The 24503-nt window shown below is 41.4% G+C and overlaps 1 protein-coding gene across 1 annotated transcript in view; it reads right to left on the reverse strand.

The window, feature by feature from the left end:
* Window positions 1-6673: 6673 nt before the first annotated feature.
* PFN2 (profilin 2) overlaps window positions 6674-24503 on the reverse strand; it is a 66580-nt gene continuing 48750 nt past the window's right edge. Inside the window, exons 2-3 of the mRNA XM_089672588.1 lie at window positions 18562-18754; window positions 6674-10175 (exon numbers count right to left, since the gene is read on the reverse strand). Coding sequence (XP_089528714.1) covers window positions 10078-10175; window positions 18562-18754 — 291 coding nt within the window. The 3' untranslated portion in view covers window positions 6674-10077. The remainder of the gene's footprint in view (window positions 10176-18561; window positions 18755-24503) is intronic.

A 24503-nucleotide genomic window follows, 5' to 3' on the forward strand; every position in this document is an offset into this window, starting at 1 on the left:
TGGTTTCTTTGTATGGACTACATGGGTTGTTACCAATGTGGTGAAAATTTTATGTCACTAGCATCTTGAAAAATATATTTACTGAGAAAAATGGTGACGTATGCAATACTTATTTTACCCGCTGTATAAACTTTTTTTTTTATTTTTGTTCCTGCCCCACTGAGAGTATCATTTCTCACTTCCTTTTTGTTTTGTTTTTCGGGTAAGCAAGGCAAAAGGTGAGGTGGAATATCCCTAACAGGGAATGAGATTGCAAAAAAAAAAAAAACAGGTCATAACCGGTATGTTATAAAATCATAAATGTACATGATACAATTTCACAGCAGTGGAAAATAGTATGCAAATGAGTTTGGAATATGCTTTTAAAGTACGGAAGGGGTAGAACTTTTCCTGGATTTTTAATGATGGCTTTGTAAACAGGCAATATATTGCCACCTCACCACCTGGTTTAACCCCATCATCAATCACCACACCACAACTGTGTGCAATGCACACACAGTTGTGGGGTGGTTGTAGTTCAACTCCATTCACGTGGAGGTATACTTCCAGCTGCGGCAACAGCATGCGTATACCCCCAACTGCTGTTATTGCAGCTAAAGGGGTAGCAGTTGGGGGTGGTAAAAGCAGCTCAATTGCGTGGTCTTACCGCCCTCCGACCTCACAGGTGAACAGGCCCTTGGTTCACATCTATGTGGCTGTGTGTAGGGCAGCCCATTCATTTCAATGGGCTGCCTTACCCGCAGAAATGCAGGGAAAGTCGTCCCTGACCTTAATTTGAAATTGCGCCACACCAAAAACACCCAGCGTTTGCCAATGTATGGGGTACCTCTAAAGAGCAGAGCATTCGTCTGTGTGTCAGGAATGAGCGCGATTTCATGTGCGTTCCGCGACACACAGTAACATGAACCAAACCTTGGACAGGGGTGCCTGGTGACTGAAAATACTTTTCAAGGGCGCCCCGACTGGAAAAAGGTTGAGAAACACTGATCTAGATCCAGTTGTCACCCCAGTCTGGCCAGCGAGCGCACGCAAATCATCAGCTACACGCTGGCTTGACTGCAACAGCCCCATCCTGGATCAGGGAGGCCGGCGAGTTAAATGTCTTGTGGGACAACACCTGACATCCATTACAGTGCTACCCTGGACGACAGCCCCCCACCTTGGTGGCAGGTGGATCAGTCTTGGGAGTGTTACCTGCAACTTCCATGATCAGTAAGTAGATGCCAACCTCCCCCCCCCCCCCAGGATTGGGCACTCCCTGGGGTGATCAGCCCTGCAGAGTTCTCCTCCTCAGGCCTGTCTCTTTGGTCTGATCCCCATCCCAGTCCCCTGTTCTCTCTCCCTGCTGGGTATGTCGGACATAGGGAGCAGTGTTGTGCTGCTTGGGAATGGGGGTCCCGATCCTGGTGCTTCACTGAGGATTGGGTACCCATTTGCTTTGCTGCCTGTAGTGGTCAAGTGCTGTGGAGGGGTCAGCGTCCATTTTCCTGCAGTTCCGGTGGCCATGTTTGATGTGCCCAGGTGGTGGCTGTCTTCCTGTGGACTGGTGGGTCGGCCATTTTGGGTTGGTCCCTCTATATCTGGCCTGGGTTATGTGCCTGGATGACCTTGCTAGCTGGAGGCCATTTTAACGGGGATAGTGCGGTGGCCATCTTAGTGGCCCGTGTTTTGTTCTGTGCAGTGGAAGCAATTTACTGTTTCCTCTGGACTCACTGGTGCACCTTGCCTTCTAGTGATGCGGGCAGTTCCAAGCGTCCCTCCACAGAGACCAGAGTTTTGATCAGTGGTGAATCTTACTGGGGTACTCTCCCTCTCTGCTGTGGCCAGTTAGGATTGGTTTGGAGTCTCTCTTCTCAGGTGGACTTCCCTCTCTGGTGCCTTTCTTTCTGCCTGGGATTCCCCATGTAGTCTCAGTCTCACTATTCTCCTCCCAATTCCTTCATTGAGGCAAAGGGTTCCTCAGCTTCTTCTGTCCCATTACATGCATTGTCAGCAGTCCTCAAGGCCTTTGTCTCACAGGAGGAGGTGGTGTTCAGCTTGCAAAAATTGGTTTCTGAGCCGGAGTCAGGCTCCGGCACCACAGGCCTAGTTTTTCCTGCATGCCCAACGAGATCCCCGTTTCCTCAGATAGCTAGGCTGAGACCCCCACTTCTGTTGCCACACAGAAAAAGGCACGGGTAGTTGGGAATACCTCAGGGGCTACCACGAAAGTGGCTGTCCCCATTGGTACACACAAGCCGGCTCATTCTGCTAAGGTTTCAGGAACGTCCGAAATGCTCCTTTTTGGTCCCAAAATGCTTTCGGTGCATTACCTGTTTGAGAAGACCCTTCTGAAGAAATTAACTTCCCCTCCTGTTGTGAACCCTCCCTTCTCTAGGTTAAATAAGGCAACTATAATACTAGTGGAGGAGTCTCCTTTCTTTAAGGATTCTGTGGTTAGGAAGGCAGAATCAGTCCCACACAATATTTACGATTGCTGGTTTGCCACTACATTCAGCTTTGGCAAAGGCCCTTGTGTTCCAGATGCTTAATGAGTTGGCTAAGCTCTCACCCCAAGGTTTTGGTAAGGAGCAGATGTCCCCAGTCAACGATGAACTCATGGACCAGTTGTTTCAGGGTCCTAAGTATGTGTGTTATGCATCCTTGGATTGCTTTCCAAGCTCTCAGTCTCGATAGTGGTGCTTCATAGAGTTCTTTAGTCTGCTGACCACACACCTAAAAAGCCCCTATCATATTGCCCTTCCAGTGTGAATATCTTTTTTGAGGCTTCCCTGGAGAAGAGAACCTTTCTCCCACCATCTATTAAGGGGAAGGAGGCACACCGCAAGCAAGGTCCTTCCTTTGCTGTGCACAAGAGGCTTTTTCATCCCTCTAGCTCCTCGGACAAGGGATCCATGCCCTTCAAGGCTCCCACAGGCAGCACCAAGTGGTCCTGGTCTCACAAGCCTGCGAACAAGTCATCCTCAGCATGAAGGCGTGCCCCCACCTGTTTCCAGCCTCTTTGCCAGTTTGCAGGTCGATGGACCTCCTTACTCCAAAGAAATGGGTCCATGAACTGATTTTGGCTACAAAATAGAATTTTGTTTCTGTCTTAGTGTCTCCAGCTCGCCTGCAGGCTCTTTATGAGTAAGAGCAGAACCTGCCGCTCTAGAAAGTGATTGCCCCTTTCTGGATCCAGAAGTTTCAGGCACTTTACTCCAACCTGTTTACAGTTCTGAATAGTTTGTCTCATTCTAGACTTCAAGGCCCTGAATTGCTTTGTTAATGTGCACAAGTTCAAAATGGATGTGGTAGCCTTTGTTCATCAGGGGGATTTCCTGGCTTCCACAGCCATCAAAGATGTGTACCTGCACGCTCACATTTGCACCAGGCACCAACGCTTCGTACGCTTGCAGTCAGGGACGCACATAACCAGTTTGTAGAGCTTCGCTTTGGTCAGACCTCCTCTCCTTGGGTTTCTACCAACATGCTGGCTTCAGTCCTGGCGTTGCTGAGACAATGGGGGATTGCTATCTGGACAATTTTCTCCTACAAGCAGAGATTCATTCTGCGCTGATGAACAATGTGGCAATCACAATGGACACTCTGCAGGCCTTTGAAGGCCTCAACCTAAAGAAGTCTGCTCTGGCCCTGACCAGGAGCCTGGAGTATCTGGATCTGATCCTTGACTCAGTGCAGGCCAAGGTGTTCTTTTCGATGGACAAGCTCCAGAAGCTTAGGGCTGCAAGTCAGCTGCTGCTGTCCTGTAGGCAGTCTTCCCTGTGATCTTGCATTCAGGTTCTGAGTTTCATTGTATCCACCTTTTGAGGTGGTCTCATATGTACAATTGCACACAAGTGGTCTGCAGAAGGCAATCTTGTCCAGGTGGAACATGTCTCCTGCATCCTTGGACAATCAGATTTGCATGGAACAAGTGGCCAGAGCTTCCTTCTGTTCCGGCCGGGAAGTAATTTCTCCCTCTGCATTGGCTGGTGGTCACTATGAATACCAGCCTGTTTGGCGGCTGGCAGGGGAGGGGTAAGGGAGTCCTGGAGTCAAATTCAGCTCAGGGTTGACAGATGCCAGAAGAGGTTTGACTGCCGATCTTTCACCCTGTTTTCCTGTCGCTGGATTTGATGGTTTGACTATTGAAAGTCAGTTTCAAAGAGACAGGGGACTGTCAGATTTGATGATTCCTTCCTTTTGAATGCCTGTTAATCCACCTCTCGAAAAATGTATCATGGTACTTAGAAGGCTAACATTTCGTGCTATTGATCTGCATTCAAGTTCCTTCTTGGTGGCTCACATTTTCATGTTTCTACCCTTGCGATTTTCTTTCATTGTTCCTTGGCTGCTCACTCCTTGAGTTGTACTTTTATCCAAGGAGCAACCTCCAATGCCACCTTGGACCTGAACCTGGTTCTATTGGTCTTTCAGAAGCCTCATTTTGAAAATATTAGGGATGTTCCTTTATTTGCACTCTCCCAGAAGGTCGCCTTCCCAGTTACAATTACTTCTGCACGATACGTGTCAGAGCTAGCCGCCTTGCTCTACAAGTCTTCCTATTTTGTTTCTGCACAGCAATAGAGTGGTTCTCCATCCATGTCCCTCCTTCCTTCTGAAAGTAGTGTCTGACTTTCACCTGAATTAGGGCATTTTACTGCCTTCCCTGTGTCCATGCCCTTCTCACCCTAAGGAGGTTGTGCTGTACTCCTTGGATGTTGTCCACTACAGCTTCCTTTGGGAGGTCAGATTCTCTTTTTATGACTGCGGATGGCCCACTGAAGGGCCTGATGACCTCCTCAGCCGCTATTCTGCCTTTAGAAGTAACAGCTAAAACTACCCATAGGTGGTGCTGTGTACCTTTCCTGCCTAGTGTCCTATTCCTGTAGGTGGTGCGTTTAATCCTATAAGTGAGAAGAAGAAGCTGTGTCTGTCAATGTACTCAGAAAAAGGGATTTTATGGTGACTAACATAAAAAAAAAAAAATCTCATTATACCCAATTTTTTATAAAATTTAGGATGGGGTTGCACTGAGTAAATAGATGCCAAACCTGTCCAGTCTTAAAATTGTATATGCCCATGGAATCGCAAAAAACAATAGTACCCAAAATTCACCATAGGGGCCGCATTAAAAGCCTGTACACCTCATCAGTTTAGAGTTAACTGTGACCTAAGACCCTAGAATTATTGCTTTTATTCTGACAATCACGTGTGGGGCAATTGATGTTATATACTCATGCTTGCCCTACGGTGTGCTTTTTTATGTTGTGTGTTTGGGGAGCTTTATTTTTATATGTGGTAATGGCAAGAAAAAGTATGTGAACCTCTTGGAATTAACTGGTTTTGTGCCGTAGCTTGTCATAAAATGTGATGTGATCTGATCCTCATCTAAGTCACAAAAATAGACAAGTAATGTGCATTAAACATTCACAGTATCAGAGGAAAAAGTGAACCCTTGGAGTGAAAAGCTGATTAAACTTCCCTTGGTGGCAATAACTTCAAGCAAGTGCTTTCAGTAGCTCAGAGTCAGACCTGCACAATGGTCTGAAGGAATTTTTGACCATTCCTCTTTACAAAACAGCGTAAATGGCTCCAAAAGATGCATTTTATTTTTCTGAAGCCAGTTTGTGGTGGGTTTACTTTCATGCGCAGGGTCGTTGCCGTGCTGCCACACCCAATCTCTTCCTGGTCTCACCCTTTCCATAGTGAGTCTGTCTCTGCAGGGCTCCCAAAGACTGGGCTCTACATCAGGCAGTCTGGTTCTTGCCTCACAAAGCACCCTTTGACTGACTTCACACACTACACTATGTACCAAGGGGAGCACCTACAGCAGGATCCAGAGAGTAGCAACATTACAGGCCGGCTTCATATCTTCCATCAGGTGCAGGTCAGGTATGATCTTCAAAGGCTCTGCCAATGAGCTCTAGTGCAGCCATGCAATGAAGTAATGGTCTTGGAAGAAGTCACCCAGAGACAGAAAACCTCCAAAGTAAGAAGGTGAGCTTGTCCCAGTAGAAATAACAGGTTCATCATGTAAGGACACTAGCAAAAAACTGAGGCTAGTTGGGAGAGGGAGACGTTATACAGGGGGATGTCCATTTTCAAATAAACCTGCCAAAAAAAAGAAGCCAGTGCCCTGTATTGTACAATGAGGGAAAACAGTTCTCCTCACCAGAATCCTTAAAAAGAAACTACAGACCACTAGATGTAACTCCAACATCAAACAAACATCTGTTCTGAATGAACTGGCCTTTTTACTGCACTGTGAGAAACATCTGTGTAGTTCTGGCTTTAGCACTTTGAGCAGTGCAACTAGATCTTCTCACTGACAACCTCCCCAGGTAACTGGACAGTCAAGAAGTAGCAACTGATTGAGGAGGCAATTTTTTTTCTATAACAAAGTTCCTTATCACATGTGAACGCAGGACACCAACTAGCCTCAAGTACCTCCCTTTCTTAGTCTGAGTACTATTGTACAGGGAATGAAAGTGCCTGAAATCAAGACACATTTAGGTATTTATACCATTTGCATTTAAAATACATGCATTCACATCTACCTGGAGTTGGGTTTTTGCATTTGTTTGACTCACCTCGCAATAAGTAAATAAATGTCTGTATACTGCAATGTAAGTTTTCATGTAAAAGATATACCCCTTCCCACATCCTCTGGAGACATGACACGACTCGTACGTTTGGTTGGAATAAATTTAATTTCATCTGTCTGTAAACAAGGTGGTTTAATAGTTTATGGCATTTCTTTAAATGCATATTAAATCAGATGAGTTAGACTGTATCCCAGATGTAACAAAAGTGCAGGGAAAGACATGGACAAATTAACAAGTGTTTACAGTTTGTACATGATACACAAGACAAAACAGAAGCAAAAATTCTAAAATGTCCTTACAGAAGTGCCATTTTGGAGGAAGTAGGACCTTTATGTCAGTTAAAACCCTTCTCACGGCTCCATACTGTCATATGGCACAGAATACATATGAAGCTATCACACTTAGAGCTTGCTTCATTCTAAAGAATGCCATCTATTATTCTTTAGTACAAAGAACTTGTATTTTATTTTTTTATTAAAATAGACAGTAATGTATTTTAACTGACAACCAGGTTATACACGTTTCAAATAATACAAAGAAATGTAATGAACTGTTTCTGCAGCAATGTTGAACAGTTGTTATTTTCTGTGTTAATGTTTGTCAGCAGCACTATTTCAAAACTACCAACCCCCTTAAAACGATATAGTGATAATAATCCAGCAGCAATGACATTCTCAGACCTGCCAATGAAAAGAAGCTGAATAATGAGACTGAAAGTGGTAGTCATCTCAAGTCAGATTAAGTCTGTAATGCTTGGGGGAAATATGTAGCTGCAATTGGTCCTATGAAGACAAATAAACCACATCATTATAAAAAGAGATCTTTATGATATTACCTGTTGATTGGCTGACCAAGAGCCTGTGTTAAATTAGAAAGCCACCAAAACTACTGGTCTTCTTGTACTACGGGAGCTGCTGGAACCTCTAAAGCAGCCTGTCTCAACTAGGGTTTTGTGGAATCCTAGGGTTCCTCCAGAGGCTGCTTGGGGTTTCTTGAGCAATTTCTGCCTCTGATAAGTACAGTAACTGCTGACACCAATTAACATTTTAACTTTCTATAAGTGGGGGAATCTTCCCACTTACCACAAATGTACCGTGATAATATATATATATATATATATTTTATTAGCAGGGGTTCCCTGAGACTAAAGTTATATCAAGGGTTCCTCCATGTTAAAAAGATCGAGAAAGGCTGCTCTAAAGGTGAAGATCAGATGCAGTGGAGTTCCTCTGAGAAGTTCCTCCCTCTGCGCCTGCCTGTTAACACATTCCATCCTGAAAGCAGAATAGATTAAAAGCAGTTTATGCAGCAAGGTGACAAGATCGCCAAGTACCCACAATTTTACACTAAGGCAGCCCATACATTAGTCGTAGTCACCAGCAGTCTGAAAGAAAAAAGAACCAATTCCCCCCATCCACGCATTCAAGTTGGATAGGAGAATCACTCCCGCTGAGCTACTGTATTCTGACATTAGGAGAATTCCCCGACAGCAGGGAATTTTCCAATAGGCTGGTTGTACAGAAGGTAAATGGTAGATCGCATTTTGATCCATGTATGGGCACTCTAGTTGTACAGAGGTCAGTCAGCCCCTGCTGAACTGACTAAAGTCAAATCCATGTATGACTGGCTTAATGTTGTTCCTAGGTCCTTACACTTTGAACTAAATTCTTTAATAGCTGTTTCAAAAATAAAGGACATCATATTGGCATGGTGTTTTTATTTAACAGGCATCTTGAATACGGTTTGTATACTATATCCTAAATCAGCCAGTATTTGGAAGTGTACATCAGGATCTATGATCAGCCAACATCCAAATTCAATGTGTGGCAGACAGGAATGACGCTTACAATGATGTCAAAAGATCATAGAATAACCAACAATAATGACTATATATATCTGAAGGGAGTAAAAGATTAAATAGTAGGCTAATCATACTCTAATATGGGTTGCTGCCTTTTGTTAAATATAGCCATGAATTAATACAGAAAGAAATAAGTTATAAATATGCCCCAAAAGTTCTCCCAAGTGTCAGTCTGAGTCTCCTTCACCTACCTGAAACCCTTATTCTGTGCTGCAATACAAGGTGGAAGATTTAGAAATAAAGATTTCATAGTTTAAGAGAATTTTCCCACCACAACCATGACAAAAGAATAAACTCTACCAAATGGCTTTAAAACTTTTATTTAAAAAAATGATTTGGCATACACTCTAGTGTCGGAGAAAGATGATATTATTTACGTTATTGCACTAAAAACGCACAAGCGTGTCCTTCCGAGCAGGCGCTCACCACAGATCAATGCCAAACCATAAGCTTGTGGCACTGTAGTCTGCAATCATGATTACATACAGGAGGGTAAATTTGTAAGACACCAAAAGATAAAAAGGTAAAATTGCTTTACAATAAGTTTAAAGAGTAGTGAAAAATGGACCTAGTGTTTTCTATTGTAAGTAGTGATTTCCACCTATGTTTGAGCAAAGGAAGACTAAGTTGAGCTGTGTATATGCTCAAACCGCTCAAAACACATCAATCCAATGGATGTACAAATCTGCATCAAGCTTAGTGTTTTCTTGTGCACCACTCTTCTCCACCCTTGTATGTCTAGCTGCTGCCCATGCCTTGCTGCAGTCCTGCTGACTTAAGTTACTAGGCCTCTACTTACTATACTAAGCCCAGACTTTGTACAGGACAACGCAAGCATGTGCTGTAAAACTTGTGCTGGTAGCAGAACAGCACAAACCAGGAATATCTGATGGCAAACTGGGTTTAAGTTACATTGCTATCTGCTTTAAAGTGAGGCAACTACACCGTACTTTAGAAGAGTACAGATTAAAACAGCTTTAATTGAGGTACAGTTTGTGGCAAGGTGTACATTCGGTGTACTTAAAACGGTCTTAAAACTTGGTTAAGCACCCACCCTTTTACCACCTGACTTCTAAGCACAATGTTAACATATGGGTCAGACACTCAGTATACCAACAGATATGGATTACCAGCCTATGCATACATAACACTGAAAAGCCACGCGTTTCACATTACGGGACTGCAACGGGTGGTACAGAAATATAGTCACGCTAACAAGAAAGATTATGGTTAAATGAAAGACAAACTGTAACTATAATCTAGAGTCTGGTGGACAGACGAGATGCAATGTAAAGACATAGCCGGCAGGAGATGCTGCTCAGTAGTAAAGCCTTCGAGGAGGGTAAAAGCAGTCAACAAAAACATCTTGTTGGGTTGTCCTATTATGGACACGATTTGCCATGATAAATCAATTGCTTAAAAACACAAAAAATTTTAAAAGAAAAAAAAAAAATTAAAGACAACAACTTTCCCCACCAAAATAGGGATACAAAGGAGACACAGGTTCATCCCCCATCACCCCTTTTTATTGCTAATAAAATTTCCACATAAAGAATGCTTTGTTCACGCAGGAAAGTTTAGTAGCAATGTTTGTCTGTTTTTCCCCTAGAATGTAAGTTGGCCTAAAAGCTAGAATCCCATATCTCTCAAGTATTTCGCCATTGCGAATGCCTTTTTATTCAAGCCGCCACCGTGGACTCCTTCTTTACCCATTGCGAAGACCAAAACTGTAAAAGAAAAGAGAAGAAATCATTTACATGTATGCAATTCAATTTAAACACAGCTTCAAATACAATTCATACAGCCCAGAGTGACTAACAGAGTCAGGTGATGTGTGCAAATTAAAGTGTATTTTTCCCACGGAATACAGCAGCACAGTGGGGGAGATCGCCATACCAACATCACTTGTGTTAGTATGGCGATTTGCCAGTTTCTTGTCGTTCAACCAGCTGGGTTGTACGAAAAAAACTTGCAGTGTGTACCATGCTTAAGAATCTACTTAAAATGCAGGCAATTCCCTGGTTTTACAAATTATTGCATAACTGCACTTCCTCCAGAGCTCTGTGGTGGGCTTAAGCAAGAGTCAGAGACAAGACAGGCTAGAGGAGCTCTTGCACCTTATAAAATACAGTGCAAAAGGAAAAAATCAACATCATGAGTTTGCATGAAGCATAGCACCGAGCACTTTAGTGAGCAATGGAACAAATTAATCCAGAGCCAGCCTCCTTTGCATTATGTTATAGTGGAACACAGAAGGTATGATGGGAGCACACTCTTGCAGCCCATGGCTTTCCAATTGAGGATACTGAAGAGTAGATGTTTTTAGAGGTAGTGTTCTGCCACAGCTGGATAATACCCTTGCCAGGAGCAGTCATATGAGTGCAACGGAATGCCACAGTCAAAACAATGCAGACAGTATTCAGGCTAAAACAAAATATTTAATACATCAATTTATTATTGGGAGAAACAGTTCTCATGTCTACCTTCCATCCCAGTACTGTTTTCTACTGCCAGATACTCAAATTAAAAACTATGAATCTTTTTACCCACTGCTGGGGCAAATTAAACTTTGCACATTTTTTTATATTTTTTCATATTCCCATATAATTTACACAGCTGTTTATAAAAACACAGATTTTCAGGCAAAAATACACTAAAATAAGTTTTAGTGCAAACAAAACCAATATTACCCCATTTCTTGGTAAAATATAAAATATGGGGTTATATTGAGTGAATAGATACCAAGCATGTCAAGTCTTAAAATTGTGCATGCCCATGAAATCGCAAAACATTATACTCAAAACTGTCCACAGGAGACACTTTAAAAGCCTTTACAGGTAGTCAGGTTAGAATAAACCATGAATTTAAGCCCGGGAATTTTTTATCTTAATCTCTAGCAGTGGGGAGGTTTCTCTTCATGGAGACATTGGGGTTTTACTAGACCTCTAATGTCTCCCCTGCCCTCCGTTGCAGCTAATCAAGCACAGATCATGGCTACCCTTGTTTACAGCAGCTGGGAATAACTGGTCTGAACCTGGATGTGATGCAATATCACTTTTACACATGCCTTGATAGACAAGGGGCTACACGCACGTACACGCACACACATGCATACACACACACACACACACACATATACATACACACAGCCTTGGCCTTGAAAACCCCTGGAAATTTTCCTCATTTAGTCAGGTTACAACCAAAAACGTAAATGTATTTTATTGGGATTTTATGCGATAGATCAGCACAAAGTGGCACATAATTCAGCCCCCTTTACTCGGATACCCCTAACTAAAATCTAGTGGAACCAATTGCCTTCAGAAGTCACATAATTAGTAAATAGAGTCCACCTGTGTGTAATTTAATCTCAGTATACATACATCTGTTCTGTGAAGCCTTTAGAGGTTTGTTAGAGAACATTAGTGAACAAACAGCAACATGAAGGTCAAGGAACACACCATACAGGTCAGGAATAAAGTTGTGGAGAAGTTTAAAGCAGGGTTAAGTTAAAAAAATCTAAGCTGTGAACAGCTCACAGATCACTGTTCAATCCATAATCTGAATATGGAAAGAGTATGGCAGAACTGCAAACCTACCAAGACATGGCCATCCACCTAAACTGACAGGCCGGGCAAGGACAGCATTAATCAGAGAAGCAGCCAAGAGGTCCATGGGAACTCTGGAGGAGCTGCAGAGATCTACAGCTCAGGTGGGAGAATCTGTCCAGAAAGAACTCCCGTTTTCACTTTGCGAAAAGCCATGTGGGGGACACAGCAAACATGTGGAAGAAGGTGCTTTGGTCAGATGAGACCAAAATTGAACTTTTTGGCTTAAAAGCAAAAACGTTATGTGGGACGTAAAACCAACACTGCACATCACCCTGAACACACCATCCCCACCATGAAACATGGTGGTGGCAGTATCATGTTGTAGGTGTGCTTTTCTTCAGCAGGGACAGGGAAGCTGGTCAGAGTTGATGGGAAGATGGATGAGCCAAATACAGGGCGATCTTAGAAGAAAACCTGTTAAAGTCTGCAAAAGATTTGAGACTAGGGCGGAGGTTCACCTTCCAGCAGGACAACAACCCTAAACATGCAGCCACAGCTACAATGGAATGGTTTAGATCAGGGGGTCTCCAAACTGCGGCCCGAGGGCCGGATGTGGCCCTTTGCTAGCCTTTATCTAGCACTCTGGGCACTATTCCTCCCAATGATATGAGGTACTATTCCTCCCACTGACACCAACAATGGGACACTACGTCTTACACTGATACCAATGATGGGGCATTATTCCTCCCATTAATACCAATGATGGGTATTAATGGAAGGAATAGTACCCCATGTTTATTTTCATTGATGCTGGCCCCAGTACATTCTCTACCTGCACTGGTCACAATCCGGCCTCTTAAAGTTTGAAGGACAGTAAATCAGCTCTTTGTTTTAAAAGTTTGGAGACCCCTCGTTTAGATCAAAGCATATTCATGTGTTAGAATGGTCCAGTCAAAGTCCGGACCTAAATCCAATTGAGAATCTGTGGCAAGACTTGAAAATTGCTGTTCACAGATGCTCTCCATCCAATCTGACAGAGCTTGAGCTATTTTGCAAACACTGGGCAAAAATTTCACTCTAGATGTGCAAAGCTGGTAGAGACATTACTAAAAGACTTGCAGCTGTAATTTCAGCGAAAGGTGGTTCTACAAAGTATTGACTCAGGGGGAATGAATACAAATGCATGCCACACTTTTCACATATTTATTTGTAAAGAAAATTGAAAACCGTCTATCATTTTCCTTCCACTACACATTTATGTGCCACTTTGTGTTGGTCTATCACATAAAATCCCAATAAATACATTTAAGTTTTTTTTTGTAACATGACAAAATGTGGAAAATTTCAAGGAGTATGAATAATTTTTCAAGGCTGTGCGCGCGCGCGTGTATGTATATTTTTTTTTATTTGCTCAATGGAAGTAATCTTACCAATAAATGTAAAGTGACTGTAAATGCTCAGCGCTCTTGTTTCCTCCCCTCTGATGAGTGCCCCCATAGCAAGCAGTCCCACTGACACACTTAGCAGCAGGAGTCAGCAACTACTTCTGCTGTCTCTGAGCCAATGAGAGAGAAGAGAGATGCAAGACAGCCTCTGCTCTCATGCAAAATTGCTGGATCGAGATGGGGCTCAGGTAAGTATAAGGGGGGGGGGGGATGCATGCAGAAGGTTTTTTTTTTTTACCTTAAAAGCAGAGAATGCATTAAGATTCAAAAAAAAAAAAAAAAGAAAAGAATTCTGCCTTTACAACCACTCTGAAGCTAGACTCCAAACAGACCCAAAATACACAAATTAAAATAGCTAGTTATTCATTAATAGTTATCATGTAAGTACCTAAATTTGCCTCTTACAACTCCCTATACAGCTGCACTCAGACTGGGAGAGGGATGGACATGACTAAAAGTCAGTCATGTGCTGAACACAAAAGGTGCTACCAAGGAATATGCTAATAAGAAAAACACAGAATGAGTATAGCAATATCCTAATTTGTTTTCTGTCACTACTGCTTTCAATGTCCAGTTAGCAGTCTGGGGGTGGAAAAAGAATGCCACTGTGTTCCACAATCTATAGCAGTGACAGAGAAAGTGATTTCATTATCCTGACTGTGCTGCCTGACAGGGCTTTGTAAACCTCAGATCTGGATAGACAGAAAGACAAATCCTTGCCAGGCAAAACAACTCACATTTATAATCATCTATGCAGTTCATCTTTAATGTCTAAAATCTTGTTTCTCCGTTGAGTATTGAATTAAGAATCCACATAGCATGAACCATATTTGCATGTTGCATATACAGAGGCTGTGCCGTCTGCTTAGTGGTCTCTCCTATACCTCTCTCCTATCGCATCAAGGAAAACAAAAATTTGCTATTGCTAAAGAAACCTATATCTTTGGAGGAGTGGTGCATTGGGTAAGTAAATCTACTTTTCCATGCCCCCTAGACCTAAACCAGCAGTTAACCCTTGCAGTGCAGGCACAACCTCACTGCAAGGGAGAATTTTCCATGTTTTCTAGAGTTGGGCATTAAAAGGTTTCCCAAAATTCCAAGCATGGCTTGAATGATAATGGTTACAGTTACCAGTGTGCTTATGTTAGCGCTCAACTAAACGGTCAAGCCATTTTTAGTTTGGATATAGCAAAGGAGGTTTATAACCCATGTCATTTTTTTATCACCATCTATGTCCCAATTAAGAGATTTCCCTTCACTTCCTGTCCCATAGCCAAACAGGAAAGGAGAGGAAAGTCCTGCAGATTAAGGGAATCCCTTGAGCATCCCCAAGTCACCAGAACTAGTGTCCCCATTGGAAGATTTCCCCTCTATTACTTCTCTGGGGGCAACACAAAATTTGGGATTTTCTTTTACTTTCAATGATATTGGTAAACAGGAGAAATAGAGAGGGTGAATCTCCTTAAACAGGGCATAGACAGGAATGAAAACTGACAGATGTTCTAATCCCTATCCACTCTATCCAAAACCAAAAACAATTTTGCTTGTAGGTATTCTTTAAATGCCTAGTATCATAGCTAATTACATTTGCAGCACCATGGCAAATGCAGATCTAAGAGCCCAAGATGGCAGCTTCCTTGGCTGTGAAGGATAGGAGGTTTTTAGTTATGCTTTTAAGACAGCAAGTACATATTACCAGCTGATAGCCCATAATGAGAACAGCACACAGCCCTTCTGTGAACTAAACGGTGTCAGCCCTACCCAGGGTGTCTCGCTATACTACTGAAGAATTCCCACTGTCCTCATCTCTACAAAATACAAACTCGTTATTCTATAGTCCAAGATAAGAATTAGGATGAACAATTACACACCTTGAGATAAACACAAGAAAGCTCTAAATTTCTGGCTTAAATCAGGTTATGCAAGTGAGTCCATTAATTATTTGTCTGCCCTATCTTTTTGCAACAAAAAATGTACTGGTTCCTAACTTGCAGAAGTTTGAGCATTTTCTATGCATTGCAGTATCCTTTTAGCATCAGAGAAGTTGGCTTGCACTGGGCAGTCTTGGCTAACACAGTCCCCAATGCGCAGAATGGCAAAAAGCCTTGTTCATTGTAATATGCAGTACATTTTTCATCACAACATGAAGCAACACAATTTACCACAAAGGATAAAAGGTTGCAGTGAAATATGCTTTTTACAATATACCGGCACCTTGTTGTGCAGTTGTGCACACTTCTGATGTGAACCAGTCCTTAACCATGCTATGCACGACAGCGCATTCAGTTTAAATATATACACCACTATGGGGAAAAAAAACAAGAGACAAACTTTTTAAAAATAAAATTTGGATATGGATGGGGCCTAAGGCGTTCTGGGCCACACAACTGCACAGCTGTCAAATTGGGAGCAGCGGCTGTGGCCCAACTAAAATGAATGGGACTGACTGCACAGGAATGCACAAAACACCCTTGCATCCCCGTTTGGAGAAACACAGCTATTAGCAGGCCCATGTGGAAGAGGCCTAAAAGTCACAAACACATACCTATCAATATCAATTAATGCACCGCCACGTCACAAAATCGAGAGAGGGGGCGCAGAATGATAGTTCATATATGACCTGCATTGTATCTTGTGAACAGGATACAAGCAAGAAAGAATCTCTATGGACACCATGGCCAACAACCCCATTTCAGTCCAGTTTTCTTTGATCATTTTCCACACATCTATTGTGATGGATACATGGAAGTCAATCCTGTCCACTGCTTAATGCAAACATCTGACCTTACCCACTGCAGAAATATGCTGACAGAATCTCAGAAACAGCCATGTGAATGAGCCATTGCAGGAAAGGCTATAAAAAGTGAACACCAGCCAAATGTCAGATTCCTGGCTATCTTACTACTGGGACATATCACAAGTACTGCTGTAAGAGGGAACCAGAGGACATAGCCAGGAGCAAAACATTTTGTGGGACATGGTTTTTACAAGTACCGGTAGTAGGTATGAAGTGGAAACTAAAAAGTGTGGAGCCCACAGATACAGCCTTTTGAAAGCTGTCATGTGCAGGCCCAGAGAAACCATGGGGTAAACTGCTTATCTTTGTTTTGCAGATAAATTTGGTAAGCTCTATACAATAAATGCTACTAGATTTAATGATAGACTATAGAAACAAAAAGGAATCACGACCTTTATGGTTTACAAGTTGCAATTTAATTTTGGAATTAAACAAAGACGTTAATTGTGTTGGAAAAGGAATAAAACAACAGCTGCTGTGTCTGTTCTCACACTTGAGAAGTGAACTCGCATGTTAAGTTAGCAGCAGCTGCTGATGCATTGTACCTATACACGCACTAGCACTATGGGGCTTTTCATAGCACCGGGCTGCTTTGTTGCCTACAGCCCTACCACAGATTGCCTAATACATCTGTTTATTATACACATTTACCTCTAAAAATTTTAAAGGAGGAGAAAGTAAATATTAAAGTTGTAGGTACACTTGTTTAGCACATTGACAACTTCCTTAAATTAATATTGAATGCATTAAAAATAATCCAGGTAAAATTATAAAAAAAAAAAAAAAAAAAGTAAAGTGATGATAGAAAACTTCTTTTAATAGAATTACGATGGCTTTACAGCTTCTTGAATGTACCCAATGTTAGCAAAAGAAAAGAAATCCCACACACTGCACTACAAACATCAAGTATCAACAATAAGTTTGGGAGAATCATTTTGGGAACATTTAGCTAGAATGCTAAAAAATGTTCATAGTAAATGCATGTTCATTAACCAAAAACACACCCGGTGCACCTAAACTGCAATGCACTGCTGTGCACTACACTGGCAAAAATGGGGTAGGTCCAATTTTAGGTCTGTTTTGTGCTGGCAGTCCATTCAAAATAATTGATGGCTTTAAAGTGATACTAAAGCTAAAAACATTTTTTACCTTAATGCATTCCTTGCATAGAGATAAAAAATTGTTTTCTATTCCTCTGACCTCCCCCTTCCCTGTGTGTAGGGAAAGAGGGGAGAATAGATCCAGCACTGTCCACAGCTGCATCTCCTTTCCCCTCTTCCTCTTCACACAGGGACTTGAGCAGCAGCAGTAGCCTTTGGATCCTGCTGCTGTCAATCAATTGCAGGGTGGAGGAAGCAGGGGGCAGGGCTAAGTCCCACTGTGTGTGTCTATGAAGCGAGTCCTCCATAGCAAAAACGGCTTGCTATGAGGACACACGAAGAAGAGGAGAAGCCAAGATCGCCGCCGGCAGACCTGAGGGATAGGGGCCATTCTGTGCAATACCACCGCACAGTGCAAGTGAGTAAAACAAGTTTGTTATTTTAATTAAAAAACATTTTGGACTTTAGTAACACTTTAACATAACATTTGTTAATGCACTGCATCAGATCAGATAGGCCGGAATGGGCAATTAAGCTTTTCCAGAGGTGTTTACAGGCAAAAGAACAGGGCAGAGGTAAACAGGTAATTTACAATATAGTTACATAGTTAGTCTGGCTGAAAAAAAAGACAAAAGTCCATAAAACCATAAAAAAGTTCTAATCCTATATAATGAGGCCCTGTCTGCAGCAACATTGCAAAGTGTAACACTACAGTGAGAGATCCCTGTAAGGAGCCGTTACAATCATTACAGATGAGGAATTCAACTATCTACCCAATATCCAGTCTGGAAGGAGGGGCATGTGCAATGGAGGGAATTGATGTTCCATAACATGGTGCAGTAAGTTTTTAAATATTTAATGTTCCTTTCAATCTATATGCTTGCTGTACAATATTTCACACCACTTTATGCCATTAAACTCCTTTATTAAGTAAGGAGTTAAAATTACAGCCAAACAGATATTGAAGCTACTCTTTTTAACCAGTTCCCGGGCTTATAAATTTATAAATGTGAGAAAGAAAAAATAGGAAGGCAAACAGTGGCCATGCAAGTATTTTCTTTTATCAAAAACACACATTGAGAAGATTTCCATCAAGATGATCCTTTTCACTTGAATTGGAAGAAAAAGACAAGAATACTAAAAAAAAAAAAAAAAAAAAAAAAAAGTTTCCCTTCAAGGATGTAACCCTAGTATTTACTAATATTAACATAAAAAGGTCTTACCTCTGGCAGCTCTGCCTACAGCAATGTTGTATGTTGGTTCTCCGCCTTGACTTTTTGTCCTGATATCCATTGTGTAATCATTATCAACATAGAGGCTGTCTCTGATCACCGAGCATTTCTTTCCTCCAGCAGTTAGACCATTAGTGAAGAATCCTTCTCTATCCTTTCCTATCAGTACATCTATTTCTGCAGGCTGCAATTTCAAGAAAAAAAAAAGAAGATTGAAAATAACTGAATTCCAGAACACAGAGAGAAGCAGCTCATCATACCAAGAAACATATGAGAGAGCGCAGTACATATACATAAAATACCACTGAAGCCATAAGAGACCATTTATACATTGCTTCACCAAGAAGAGTTCCAGAAAATACATTTTGATTATGTATATATGCAAATGAAATGTACTATTTGTTTCTGCATATTTTGCAAACACGAATAAGGAAAGCTTAAAGGCAGTTTGTGGCTCTGGATAAACAAGCAATCTTCTACTTGTATTTACATAGCGCTTTACCTGTGAGGCACATGGCTCTCTCAATGACATACAAAGATAAAGTGCAGTAATGCTTGGCAACCAGATTTCTCTTTATTGTAGTTAAAGTGGAACTAAAAAAGGTACAAAACAAGTTTCAAGCAGGCAGGCTATTTATGACAGAAGAGACATGCTATGTGTCTACTACAATGCATATTGAGCTGTGCATTCATGTGATACATTCTCAGCAAGGTGACTGTGTACCAGGGGTGAATGAACTCATGCACATGATTTACATCATGCTTTTTTTCAGTGGGCTAGCTATGGCATTGTTTGACCACCAGGCCAGTGCAGTATGTCCTCTTACATTTGTATAGGGTCATCTCTGACGTGTCTCCAGTATTGGTCCTATACAAGTCTATGAGGACTGGAGGATGTAAACACAGCCATTGCTGAGGACAGGTTGTGTCTGACCTCCTGAAGCAAACAAAAAGGCTGCAGTGGGGGGGTCTAGTAAAGTGCAAGTCAGGGAAGTTAAATAGTGTATTTTTATTGAAAGTGCTCTTAGCTTAGATCCCTGCTCACACTAGTGCGATTTGTTGTGCATCTGCTGTCAGACTACAATGCACAACAATGGAAAATCACATTCTCTATAGCGTTTGTTCACATCAAAGCAATATAGTGCAGTGCAAGTTTAGAAAAGGTGCATTTTCTTCTTTTAGTGCTACAAAGTGAAGGGGAGGAGGGGATTTACTACAACTGGAACACTAATGTCTCATTGTCACATTACCAAATCAGAAGTTCTGAATCCCATGATAAATTAACTACACATACTTTACAGGACATCACGTGGCTGAAAAGATCAGATTAAAAATCAGAATCAAGAGGGGGTCTAGTATAAAGACATGAATAGTCTTCATAATACTACCAGTTCTAATTTTCAATGAATCAGCTGTAAACAGCACAAGCTTTATTATCCTTTCCATACATATGGTGAGCTATCATTCCAAAGCTCTCCTACAATTATTCTCCTTTTCAGTGTTGAGGTCCAACTGCCCTGCCACCATTGCAGCGGTGAATGAAATAATAAATTCATGATCCACTCTGTATATTTCAGAATAAGAAATCAGGAAAGGGGTTTCATGTCACATACTGTAAACCAAAACAGTTGTTTCAAGTGCCACTCAATAGTAATAATCTGAAGGGAATGCAAGCATATTAAATAAAAGTCCCCAAGCAGAAAGCAGAAATTGCAGGTTGTGACTGAAGAGCACATTAAACAAACCACTATAGATGACAGTCTACATGTTAATATTTATTCATCCTTTGTAACTTGTGTACAGTACAGCAGTAATGTGCTGCATTATGCACAATTCTGACGTGTGCTGGAAAACAGTAGTCAGGCTAATGGATTCACCTGAACACATACAAATAAAGGGAAAAATAAATCACCCACATACCAATACACACGCACGTCAAATTAAAGGATTATATGCTGGGTATACTGTACCAGTTTGAACAGATTAATGCATATTGTAGGTGTAGAACGTTGGTCTCAGTCACAATTCTTATTTTAACATAACCTCACTTTAATAAAAATGCACAAACTTTTTAAAAATGTAATCTTCCTTTACTGGTTAGATTTTTATTAGTCATATTGGCAGTAAACTTCGGGACACAGTTCCCAGTTACCCAAGTATGTCTGCTCCTACCGCCATCATGTGAAAGGGACACTACAGAAAAAGAGCAGACAGCAAGTCCAGTTTACTTTTTTGTTTTGAGCAGTATGTTTGCACCCCTGCCAGGTGTTTATTGCTGTCCTACCCACTTTCTTTCCTGCAACGCAACAGAAAATAAGGGAACCTGCCGAATGTGGATACAGAGAGCAAAAGGTAACAGGAGAGGGTCTCTAACCCTTCCCCACTGTACTAGTAAAAGTGTTTCTATTACTGTGTCACCGCTGGAGAAATTTCTCCCTTTTTCAGTTCTACTAGCATATAAAGGAAGTGAACAGAAACTTCAAAATATAAAATAAAGTTGAACAGAGGTTATAACCCTTCACACCATTTTACTCATGACACAAAAAGCTTTGCCATATTAATTGTATTTTACATATGTTATTATTGATGTGGGACTGTGGCTTACGCCTGTATTTGCAAATGTGTGCAAGCACAACCCTCTGTTTTTAACACAAACTGTTAGGCAGGGCCAAATTGGTTGTTTTGCAGGCAAGTGTTGCTGGGAAATCTTTTGTTAGATAACAGAAACGTGTCCATTTACACCCACTGCTCCATAGAGGAGAATAGAGATTGTGATCAGGTCCGTCTGAAACATGGGCAGGCGGTCCCGATCAGAACTTCTGTGTGAAAGGAGTGTAAATAGGTAAAAAGCCAGTACAATTTTGAGTGCAACAATCTAGTGCAAGAAAATCAACCTATAGGCTTTATGCACACTTGACATTTCAAAAGCTCAAAAAAAAAAAAAAAAAAACCTCTGCACAAAAAGAAAAAAAAAAGCTGGCTGAAAAACGCTGATAAATAGCATTAATGTGCCTGCTTGGAGTAGCGTTAGCATTTTATTAGCGTTTTTACAGTACATGTACACTGTTATTAGGCAAGCGAGTATTTTGACCAAGTCATCATTTTTATGCATATTGTCCAACTCTAAGCTGTATAAACTTGAATGCATATCAGGTGATATGTAGTTGTGTAATGAGGGAGGGTGTGGCCTAAGGAGATCAACACCGTAAATCAAGGAGTGCCTAATTATTAGGTAGCTTCTTTTCCTCAGCCAAAATGGGCTAAAAAAGAGATTTAACGGACTCTGAAAAGTCAAAAATTGTAAAACGTCTTTCAGAGGGACGCAGCACTCTTGAAATTGCTAAGATATTGGGGTGATCACAGAACCAAACATTTTGTTGCCAATATTCAAACAAGGTTCCCAAGAAAAGTCTTAACGAAAAAAAAAAAAGAAAAGCCGCAAATTAACTGCCAAAGATTTGAAAAGAATCAAACGTGAAGCTCCTCCAGTGCTGTCATATTCTAGAACTGCAACCTACCTGGAGGTTTATGGACTGATGAGATGAGAGTGACTCTTGACGGGCCCATGGCTGGATCACAGAGCTCCACTTTGATTCAGATTCCAGCAAGACAATTTCTTCATGTAGTGGTACAAGAAGAAGTCTGCATCTTTCAAAAAGACCATGATATTTCTGCAGGACAATGTTCCATTGCATGTATCGAAATATTCCACTGCGTGGCTAGCCAGTAAAGGTAAAGATAAATTTCAAGGTTTCCCTTCCTCACCTGACCTAAACTCTACTGAAAACTTGTGGGCTCTCCTTAAACTGGAGATTTACGGTGAAGGAAAACAGTACACCTCTCTGAACAGGGTCTGGGAGGCTGTGGTTGTTGCTGCACAAAAAGTTGATCGGCAACAGATCAAGTAAGTGACAGACTCCATGAATGGAAAGCTTATGACTTATTGAAAAAAAAGGTGGCTATATTGGTCAAATAATTATTTTTTTTTTTTGTCAGAAATGTTTATTTGTAAATTTTGAGTTGATTGTTCTTAGATTGTAAGTTCCAAGGAGCAGGGCCCTCCTTTCCCTCTTGTACTGAACTGTATTGTTGCTGTATTGTCTCCTGTTATATTGTAAAGCGCTGAGCAAACTGTTGGCGCTGTATAAATCCTGTATAATAATAAATAAAATGACCCCTTTTTGCAAAGTAGACAGTCTGACGTATTTCATAAGAGGAATGGCAAGTTTTTTAAAGTATTTTTTTTTCATAATTTTTCGGAAAATGAAAAAATTAAAAAAATTATTTTCACTATTTTTTTTAACATACTCTCACCAGTGCAGTACAGCATCATCATATAACTGGCATGGCGGTGATCAGGGACACTGACTGGTGACAGTATGAAAAAAAAAATAATATTTTTTTTAATTTTTTTTATTTAAAATTTTTTATTACATTTTTGTAAAGATTTTTTTTTTCATATTTCACTATGTCCAAAGTAGTACAATGTTATACAACACTGTACTACTTTGGGGAAGTGATCAATTTTTTTTTTGTTTTTGTTTTTTTTACACAATTTGCTTATAGCAAAGAATTACTTTGCTATAAGCAACCATTTACCTGAATGACATCCATTTATTCAGGGTTTTTTTGTTTTTTTTGTTGTGCTTAGCTGTGATTTGGCCACAGCTAATCACATGACATGTGCATGTGATCGCTGTGATCATTCACAGGTAGACACTAGTATACAATGGATGGCATGAATGAAGCCATCCATTGTATACAACTGTCATGTGACCTGCTGTGATTGGTCACAGCAGGTCACATGGTACTGGCAACGGGGGGCCGGTACTCAGATGTCATTGGCCGTGTCCGAGGTACACGGCCGGTGACAGATCGCGCCGCTGCGCGGCTCTGCAAGCGCGCAAACTGCGCATGCCCGGGAGTACGCCATATGGCGTCCACCCGGAAATCTAAAGCATTTTTCCGGCTGCCAAATGGCTATTGGCCGGGCGACTAATGGTTAAAACTGTACTAGCTCATCCAAGGTAAAACAGACATGCCAAGTACCTCCTCCCCACCAGGATACCAGATGCAACTACCATGTATAATAGAACACCAAAGAATACTAAAAACACAAAAGATAGCAACCAACGTTTGCTGAATGATGCTCAAATATTTGGAAGTATCACATGACAATCCCCAGATGCCAGGGCACAAAATATCCCATCAGAAAACTATGTAAGACTGCCACTTACAATCCTAATAATCATCTGGCAGACAAGAAAAGCAGTGATGCCTACAAGGGACAAACTGCTCAACATTAAACAGTGCAAGAGAATTGCCCAGTGAATGAAAGATCTGAGGATATGATTGTCTGGAAACAATCATACCTTTTGTGTAGTAGTGTAAAGTGGACAAAACACCTTACCTGGCTCCCCTTTGTCCAAGAGATTTAGATCCCTTAAAATGTTTACCTGCTGGTAGGAGTTAGCTCTCCCTGTATGCAAGCCATCTGCTGCTTCAGCAATTGTCAGGTCTGGCTTTGATTGACATCCGGTTCACATACACTATATTGCCAAAAGTACTTGGACCTCAGCCTTTACACGTACATGAATAGCATCCCAGTCTTAGTCCATAGGGTTTAATATTCAGTTGGCACACCCTTTACAGCTAGAACAACTTCAACTCTTCTGGGAAGGCTGTCCACAAGGTTTAGGAGTGTGTCTATGGGAATGTTTGTCCATTCTTCTAGAAGCACATTTGTGAGGTCAGGCACTGATGTCGGATGAGAAGGCCTGGCTCGCAGTCTCCACTGTAATTCATCCCAAGGGTGTTCTGTCGGGTTGAGGTCAGGATTCTGTGCAGGCCAGTCAAGTTCCTCCACCCCAAACTCTCTCATCTATGTCTTTATGGACCTTGCTTAACTGGTACGCAGTCATGTTGGAACATTA

This window comes from Staurois parvus, unplaced genomic scaffold, assembly GCF_062004578.1.
Source record: "Staurois parvus isolate SC_StPar_1 unplaced genomic scaffold, SC_StPar_1.0 ptg000131l, whole genome shotgun sequence".
NCBI classification, from domain to species: Eukaryota; Metazoa; Chordata; class Amphibia; order Anura; family Ranidae; genus Staurois; species Staurois parvus.